Consider the following 9,606-nt stretch of genomic DNA (forward strand, 5'->3'; position numbering starts at 1 on the left):
CCTTCAGGCTACCTAGGACCATTTCAATACTGTGTTACAAGTATTTACTGTGTGTCCACTCTATGCCCCTATGCAATCTGACCAGATATTTTTAATATCTCTGCCTTAGCTTACTAGATGATCCAGGTAGGTATCTGAGAAAGCTAAATATGTCTCTGATAAGCAGTCACCTTGGCTATATTTTATTAAAAATGTTATCTTCTCACACAAAGCAGAAAGTTATGCTACTGATTATTGATTATCACAAATTACTCCAGTTTACATTTTAATAGAATGACCACCTGTTATTGAAATCTTCCACTGTGTCTCATTAAGATGAGGTCTTATGTTGATTTTAAAAGCGTTTTACCAAGTGTAGGCAGGCCATATATTAGGAAAATAATCTCCTTAATTATGACCATGATGCAGTTTCCATTGGATTTTCCCTAAATACTGGGAGTATTAACAGAATCTGAGTGGGAGGAAACAGAGGTTGCACGCTGCTGGATTCACTACTGAAATTACTTTTGGTTTTATTATTGGCAAAACAGACATCAGATCACAAAATCTGTATGTAGACCTGCTTGTATGTAACTCTAAAGTAATTGATGAATACAGTCCACAATTTTGACTGGCCCAGGTGGGAAAAAAACCTGCTAGTCTCTGAGCTCTAACGTCTAGGCTTGCATGTATAAAAGCCATCAAAGAATTAAAAAAAAAAAACAACAAAAAAACACAAGTTCATTTTTAACTAAAATAGCCATCAGTTGGATGGTACCCACAAATATACACATCTGGTTTGGTTCTTGCAGTTCAAAACTTTGATCAGTTTCTTACTTAAAACAAGTTTTACAGAAATTGAATCATATGGCTAAAAATGTATAATTGAGGCAGAAGCTGTAGAGTTAGGTTTCTCTATTCAGATTCAAATTCTGCCCATTACTTAGGAAATGGGTGACTTGGGACAAGGTATTTGTGAGTATCATTTTCTAACCTCTGCAGGATGGAGCCAATACCCACCCTACATGGTCCTTGTAACTGTGGCGATAACATTGTGAAAGGAAGCACAGAGCATCATCCCGCACAGAGAAAATACACAGTATGTTTTAGGTATTTCCCTTCAATGTGAAATACTCAAATTCATGATGACTGACTTCTAGGTCTTTAATAAATATTAGTTGAGTGAATTAATGAATTAGAAAACATGAGCCAAGATGCAATGGCCACAGACAGAATGTAGGATGCACTACTTTGGAAAGAGCAAGGAGCTTATCTCTGAAGTTCAGAATTGTACCAAGGCAAGGTACCACTCAGAGAGTCGCCATTTAAACAAACCACGTGGAACAGCCAGAGTAAGCCTAGACTGGGCTCATGGTGGAGAAATTAGGGCAATGTGTTTGGAATGACCAACATCCTACAGGGAAGAAGTATTACCATGACAACAGGAGAGATTTCTGTCTATATTTTTGGTGTTAATCCTGAGAAGGAGAGGATACTGTCAAAGGAAAGCAGAGGGTTTGCCTATTTGTCTCAGACACACACCAATTTTCAGCTTCATGGCATGGGTTAGCTTTGTTTCTACTGCAAGTGAACTGGCCATGACATTAAGCAGTTCCTAGCTTTTATGTTACTCTAACTTACTGAACTTATGAAGAGCTTATGGTACCATCCCAGAGGCTAGGGGAAAAGACGGAGAAAGAGGAAAAAGGGAATGGGGATGGGGGGAGATGAGATGGGATGGAAACAAACAAAAAGAAAGAATTAAAGATGGCACATTAGGGAAATAATATTGCCTAACCCACGTGGCTGCTAAGAGGACCACATCAATGTCTGTAAAGTTCCTAGTGATCACAGGCACTTAGCAAGTACTCAGCAAATGTTCATTATTGTTATAATTGCTATTATTATTTTGAGAGGAATTTGTGTGCCTTGATCCATACCACTCCTGTTCAAGTTCACCCCATTCTTCTCCACCTCAAAAACCATAGACAACAAATGAAAAAAAACAGGCAAAATAAAGATGTTTTTCAGGAATGTTAAGAAAGTCCAATCACAGTATAACTATGTGTGAGCCCAGACTGAAGGGGTTTTTATGAAGTAGTAGACACAGTATATGCCTCATGAACACAGGTTGCATTGAATTAAAGTAAACGTCAGTCGTAAAATGTGCCCAGTTTCCGTTCTGGAGGCTTTGTGACTATTTTAATCTTTCCTTTTTCAGTTTGAGAAAGAACACTTTTCCATAATCATGAAACTACCATTCTGAATCACTCCTTAACAGCACTGTCTGGAGTGAGATAATAACATTCTTTATAAGTGGCTATAGTTGCAACAAACCATCTCCTTTAAAGAATTAGCACAGTGCAAAGGCTTTTATGAAGTAAATGCTGACCTCTTGCTTTCCCACACAGAGATATAAACCACCGGTCCGCCATGCTAGCTTTGGGTCCCAAACAGTCATAAGTATTTGTGCAAAAGCCATCAAAAATTCTTAAGGCCGAGTTTCCACAGATAAGAACTGTGCTGTTCATCCTTGGCCTGTCTGGCAAAGAAGCGGGAGGGAAATGGGTAGGCCAAGGTATTTGGGTTTCTCCTCTTATTTCATGCAGGTACTTTTAACCGGTCATTCCCAGTGGTGATAAGAGACAATTGTGATGCGTTCTCTTTTTCTTTAAGAGTCTAAAATTCTTGAATTAATTTCTTAAGAATGATAAGGGGAGCAAAGTATCTGTGAAGATATTGTAACAAGCCTTCGTAGAAACCCAGCACGGGGACCAAGGCCAGATTGTCATCATTCAGGAAAGAAATCTGGAATGACTACAATCAGGAAATGTATTCCACTATGCAAGTGTCAAAAGACGCCACCATCATAAGAAGTGTCCCCTTACGACTATCTGAGGGCACCAAGCAAGCATCAAACATGGTGGGTACAAAGGGAGAGGAGAGAAAGCTACTTTAATCGATCTCTTCATACAAAGTTAACGGTAAAAAGGCTCTGAAAACTAATCTGACAAAGATGTAAATAATGAAAACACAGAAAGATGTCGAAGAAATCTCGATACCTAATATAGTCTTTTTACCTCAGTAACTGTGTAAGCAAAGGGTTATTTGAACATTCGTTTAAATGCAAATACTTCAAAACTACTTCTGAAATTAAGGAAGAAACACTTTAAACTCAGTAAGTCATCACTCTCATAGATGTTAAACACTTTGTATTTAAATAGGCAGATAATTGTGGAAAACATATCTAAAGGAAGCCCTTAATGTCCTATATGTCATTGTTGTTATTAGGTGAAATAATAAAAATCTTTTTCCTCTTGCCATTGTTGACAACGCTATAGTAAAATTTCTACCAGTCGGTGCTAATGTAAAAGCATCCAACTGCCCTTAGTACGGATGTCAGAGTAGTTCAAGGAACATTGTCTGTGTAATGTAGTTATTAAAGTCAGGCTGTCTTTGTGCAGAGCTATTAAACTCACTGATAAATTCATGGTCAACAATTGATTTGACTTTTTCCCCCTCTAATTTGTCCAGCTCTCTGACTAAAGAGACCTAATGAACTAGCATCTCAGAATCATACACACACAGCAAAGGTGTCATCAGCTCATATTTAATCCTTCCCATTACAAAAAAAATCAGCAAATATGGCCGAATTAGGAAATGTATTAATAATAATTGGAATATAAGTCTATTAAAATGCTGGGGTCGGGGGAAGCAATCTCCAGGAACATGAATGGGAGAAAGTAGCCCTTGGCACAAAAAAAAGCAACTGTGAACCCTTGTCTGTGAGTGGAAAAGGTTAAGATGCAGGCTTCCTGCATGGATCCTGATTTCCCAGCTAGCTACCGAGGCCATTTAATCAATTGCCTGCATCCTTCATTTGCCTGGTGTGGGTGGAATTCTTAAAGACAGAGAGTTTCTTAAAAAGTGGAAAACATATGGAAAAGAGAATGAAAAGAGAAAATATTTTACATCTTGTATAACTGGTTAATTGACAGGCGGGGGAATGAAAGTGAGCTTTGCTGACATTTCCCTTTACTTGTAAAAAGAAGACACAGCATAGTGGTAAAAGGGCAGGAACGAGCCCCCAAAACTGTGAAAGCAAAAACAGTTTGTCCCAGTGCTAACAAAATAGATTTACTGGTAGATTGCCTTTACTGTTAGAATATTCTCATCTGTACTTCAGGTACTCCTAACTTTTCTGTACAATTGAACAAATGAACAAATAAAACTCTGTCACGGATTCACACAGAGGAGAAGATAACCCTCACAAGAAAATGCACAAGAAGAAAATAAACATCCTTTGTTTTACGGCCAGAAATAAAATTTATATTCTGTACATTCACTGGGGGAAGATGAATGCATTTGGAGTCTACATAGTACTATCAGCATGAAATCAAATTTAAATCCCTTTCTCAAGACAGAAATAATCTGTAGAATATTTCCAAGTGTACAGTACATGCCTTTGTCTGTTAGTTTGTGCACAGTTGAGTGCATAAGCACGTGTGAGTATGAGTGGCTTTATGAATTCCTGGTGGTGGGTTCAGAGTGCCTAAGGCTATGCCTGATTATAGGACCTCATCTATATAGGAAGTTAAATATTAAATCAGTACTTTAACATTAAGGATCTGACACAATGCAATAAAAGCCAGTAATCTGACTACTAAAGAAATTCAACAAATCTCTACCACCTCTTCTAATTGAATCATTGCAAATTTAAAATGGGGAATGATTTGCTTTATGCTACTGGCTCAAATTTGTTTCCCTTTGGGGTCTGTTTATTTTGTTCCCTTTGTACTATTAAAATAGGTTTCCATATACTTAACTTGCCTCTTTCCTTCCTTTAAGAAATAGAAAACAAGCTTAGAAAGCACATAATATCAGCTCATTACTTAGGCAATCTCTCTGGAAAATGGGAGTTATATAGAAATGTTTGTGCCATTCGTATACATGTAGTTTTGCTTGAAAATATCTAATCTTCCTCATATCATGAATCAACTCCTAGTAGAAGCTGCAGTCTTTTGATTAAACACACTGAACTGCATTTCAAAGAGGATATTATATAATCATTAGATGCTAATAGCATTCTAGGAACTGCTTCAGTTAATCACTCAAACTATCCAGGCATATGGTAACCCGTTCTGAAATAAATGTCTCATCTAAAATAATAGAAAATATACATATAAGGAAACCACTTTCAAAAACATATCTTGACATAGAGTGTTTATGATACATAGGCTTGCCAGTATCCTATTCTGAACATACCTGTCTCAATCATGAATCTATAAAGCAAAAGTCAAATAACATGAAAAACTGTATTTTTCTACTGGGTTTTTAAAATACGTTCCTCATTTGGGACTCCCCATGTTGTAGAATGGTCGAATCCAAAATTTTTATAACCAAGGTAAAAATCTCTGAAAACCAGTTTTGGGAGTGAGAAGCAAATAGTCTCTTACCCAAGACAAGACAGAACCTATTCCTCTGGGACATCAACACAATAGACTGTTTTTTGTTTTTTGTTTTTTCCTGCATTGAGAGCCAGAGAACCCATATAAAACAAAAACAGAATTGCTTTAGGCTACAGTACATAAAAGAACATCAGTGGTTCAGGGACAGTTATCATAACTTGTTATAAAACCAGATTTTAAATTCGAGGTTACTGGCAGATTATAAAATGTTAACAGCTAGATAAACTGTAAAATATGCATTATGTACACATGAAAAGGTTACAGTTTATAAACACTAAAATACTGGTTCTATTGGCATTTTAGTGAAGTCTTTCCCTGATCCTCATTTCTTCACCGGGTGGGAAAGAAAAAGAAAAAGAAAAAACTGGCTCTGCTGAGCTGCTTCTCTCTCCCCAAACACATGATCTAAACCAACCAAACCGAAATGCTCCTTTATTGTCCTGGTGGTAGATACTGACCTATATGCATACCCAGCAACCAAAAGTAGGCAAGTTTGGGGCCAATCAATGGTCGCCTCTGCTCATCAAGTAAATAAATACCTCGCTCTTTCAGCATTGCAGGTGTTTTCCACACAGTGATACAGCAAAGGGTCTTTTTCTTTTCTTTCTCTCTCTCTTTCTCTCTCTCTTTTTCCCCCTGGAAAGAAAAAGGAAAAGAAGAAAGGAAGGATGGAAAGTGTCATGGAAGAGGAGGGGCTCCTCTGGTGTTGGCAGTGGTTTCTCTAGGCCCTGTCTGGACCCTGGCACAGCCAAGTGTCATGGCATGATGCTTACTTAGGTTGTTTTCTGCAAAGGCAAGTAAAGGTGACTTCCAAGTGTTCAGCGCATCAAAAGAAAAAAACAAAAAACAAGTGATTTTTTTTTTAAAGGTAAAAAAATTAAAAGTGCTTGAAAATAATTCTCAGGGAACTTATCTGGAGAGGGGACTCCCATGAGTAGCTCCCCCTCTCTGGTGTATCCTGCCCCTGCTAGCGGCCCAGATACCTCCTGGGTCTAGGCTCTGGAGCAGGGATGGTCCTAAAAGCCTTTCTTTAGGAGAAACAAAACTTATTTGAGTGGTTTCCAGGGAAAGTTGTATTCCTTGACATGGGGTCCATCACCTCGGCTTCGGAGACCTCACAACTTTTTGGCACTGTCATGGCACGCCGCTGCCCGGAGGGTGGTCCCGGCCAAACCCCGGTTGCTGACCCTGCGGACCAGCACTTTGGAAACTGGGATTTTTGTTCTGGGCATCTCACTCCTGACTGGTTGCTGGTGCACTACGGGATGGCTGGATGGAAGGTTCGCGAGGTGCTTGATGCTGATAGGGATTTTAGAGTCCTTCAGCAAACTGCCTGGTGTTCGCAGTGGACAGGTGATGGTGACTGGAGACACGGGCTTTAACCGAGACAAGCAGGACGTCTCCTCGTTGGCGGGAACGGCGGCCGGGCTTCCATCCGGATCCGCGTAGAGATCGTAGAGCGCGTCCCCGCTGTAGCTATCCCGGGGGATGCCCGCCTTTTTGCCGCCGCCGGTGCCGTCTTCCTCGGGCCCCGGAGTGGTGGAGTCCCAGTAGCCCTCGTCACTATTGGGGATGCCTTCCTGCTGCTCCTTCTCAGGCGGTTTAGGCTCCTCCTTGGGATGGAGCTCGATGGGAATCCGGTTGAGCCTCCTGTGCTTGCCCAAGGACACGTCCTTGACCCCTTCCGCACACCTGGCGTCTTTGGACGTCTCGGCCACCACCTTGGTTTCCAGGGCTGCTGCCGCCTTGGCCGCTCCCTCTTGGGGCCCTGGTCCTTGGTCCTCAGTCTGGGAGAGCATGTCCCAGAACTCCTGGAGATAGGTGTCGTCCAGCTCCTCCGGGCTCGCCATCTCCTCCCCTCCTCCTTGGTAGGCCACCACGCCGGGGTTCTTTTTAGAGAGAACTGGCTTGCCTGGCCCGGGGGCATGCTTGTCACAGCTGGGACCTGCCTCGTCCTCTTGGTCTGCAATAATATCTCCACAGCCTGTAAGAGAGTCAAAGCTTTTCAGTGAAGTCACGTCAGAAAACATCAAACAAATACGATCGGCCGATGGGTCTGAGGGTGGATCAACAGCGGAAGGGTCAGGGACGGCCGCCGCGCGGCCGCTGCCGCATTCCGAGTCGACAAGGGGGACGGTCTTTACCGGAACGTCACCTGTCCTGGAGGCATCCTCGGCCGTCTGCACCTCCCCAGCGCCCAGCTCGGGGGCTGCCCGGGGCTTCTCGGCGCGCCGATGCCCCGCGGCGTCCTCTCCCCGGGCGCTGTCGGCCTTAGGGACCCCGGGGCTGTGGGCCTCTCGGCGGTCCGGCACGTGGGCGCGATCGGCGGAGGCCGGCTCCGGCTCTCCCCCTCCGAGCTCACCTGCTGGGTCTCGCGGCGCGTCCCTGCTGGGCTTCTCCGGCTCGCCGGCGGGTCCGGGCGTCTCCTCCTTGACGCACTCCAGGCTGGCGGTGAGCGAGCCCGGCAGGATGAGGCCGCCCGGGGCCCCCGCGCGCTCGCCCTTCGCCTCCGCCTTGGCCCGCTTGTCCTTCTTGTGCCAGCGCATGCTGCTGAAGAGCCCCTTCAGCCCTCTCTTTTGTTTGCCGCCAGCCTTGCTCGCGTCCGCCGGCTCGCCCTTGCCGTTCTCCGCTCGCCCGTTCTTCTTCAGCAGGGAGAAGAAGCTGTGCGACTTCGCCACCGAGCTGTTGGCCAGGGAGCCCACGCCGGGCCCGGTCGCCCTGGGGGGACCCGGGTTGGGCCGCCCGCCGCCGCGGCCACCCCCGCCGCCGCCCCCGCTGTCGCCCCCGCCGCGCGGCTCCTCCTTCTTGCTGCTCTCCAGCACCACCACCTCGGCTAAGCCGTCGTGGGTCCGGCTCCTCACCATGCCCGTCGGACCCGAGCCTTTCCCATCCCCTTTGTTTTTGACCCCAAAAATGCTGGGCATGGTGCCACCCGATTTCCTCTTCTTGAATAATTTGAAAGCAGCTTTATTAATCTTCCCCGACGGCTGCTCGGCGGCCGGCGTTTCGGCAGCACAATCACAATGCAAGTCCATGTCTGCCGCGAGGGTCCCGGCCCCGGCCTCCTCCTTCCTCCTGCAGACCCCCGCGGACGCGCGATCGCCGCCGCCGCCGCCGCCGCCGCGCTCGCTGACAGCCTCGCCGCCGCCGCCGCTGCTCCTGCTCGTCTCCATGGAAACCGAGCGGGATAAGCAGCTTTCGTCAGCCGTGGGCTCGCGCCAGGCTACTGTCATCCGTATTCTAAATCAACCTGAGCCACTCTCGCTGCCGCCGCCGCCGCCGCCGCTGCAGCAAAAGAAACACACATAAAAGACCATCTCCCCTCCCGCCAAGCGCTTATATAATACCCTAACCCACTTCGGATCCGACTTGGCTTTGTGCTGCATAGTTTTTTTGTGTGTGTGGCGAGAGCAGGCAGCAGAGCCTCGAGTCGATTGCAGAAATTAGCGTCGTCTTTATGGAATTCAGATTCCATCCAATCTTAGCCACCTTCCGATTCCTCCTCTAGATAGGCTCTTTCCAGAAGCCCAGTCGTGGTTCACAGGATACCCCCAAAATGGACAAAGAAATTCCACCCAACACAAAATGGTTATTCCTCTGAGCGCCTATCCTGGACTTTATGAGTCTTTATGTCTTTCCCGAGCCTTTCATGTCTGTCCTTATCATTTGGGCACTAAGCCCGGCAGGCATGGAACTAGTCTGTTTACATCTGTGTCTTGTCCACTACTGAGCATAATCTCCAGGTCGACGTTGGATCCTTACTAATGCGGTTCTGATTCTTGCTGCAAAAACACCAGCCATCTGTCGAATATCAATTAGCAACTCTCTGCAAGGAAAGTGCAGCAGTTCTGTAAGGTGGAAGTTGACTGGTCCTTGGGGACAACCGTGGTTTTTAACCCAGACTCCAGCTCCTGGGGCTCAGGTCACAGAAGCCACTCCCTAGCCTGCATTTGGTCACAATGGATGAGTGGAGGACGGAGGACAAAGTTTGAGAATCTCAGGTCCACTCCACAGGTGGTCCTTGGAGTCCAGGGTCTGCCTTCTTTCCCATTAGGCAAAACACGGGCTTTACTCATGCACCCATTCTGCCATCCCCTCTCCCCTTCACTATCCCCCAGGACTTCCTGCAGCCCCCTTCTGCTAGAGGACTTGGAAAAGC

At 45.3% G+C, this 9,606-nt stretch overlaps 1 protein-coding gene across 2 annotated transcripts; it reads right to left on the reverse strand.

Annotated features, from left to right (window-relative positions):
- Positions 1-5,995: 5,995 nt before the first annotated feature.
- Positions 5,996-8,620, reverse strand: AMER2 (APC membrane recruitment protein 2). 2 transcript variants are annotated; one of them, XM_047722934.1, is made up of 2 exons: positions 7,810-8,620; positions 5,996-7,431 (listed from the first exon to the last, which is right to left on the reverse strand). In XM_047722934.1, exons 1-2 carry the CDS (start codon positions 8,618-8,620, stop codon positions 6,563-6,565), a joined length of 1,680 nt encoding a protein of 559 aa, XP_047578890.1. In that variant the 3' UTR covers positions 5,996-6,562. The 2 variants fall into 2 exon arrangements, with proteins under 2 accessions (XP_047578890.1, XP_047578889.1); XM_047722933.1 differs by having other exon boundaries at positions 5,996-8,620.
- Between the last annotated feature and the right edge of the window lie 986 nt (positions 8,621-9,606).

This window comes from Lutra lutra, chromosome 3 (genome assembly GCF_902655055.1).
Source record: "Lutra lutra chromosome 3, mLutLut1.2, whole genome shotgun sequence".
Lineage (NCBI taxonomy): Eukaryota > Metazoa > Chordata > Mammalia > Carnivora > Mustelidae > Lutra > Lutra lutra.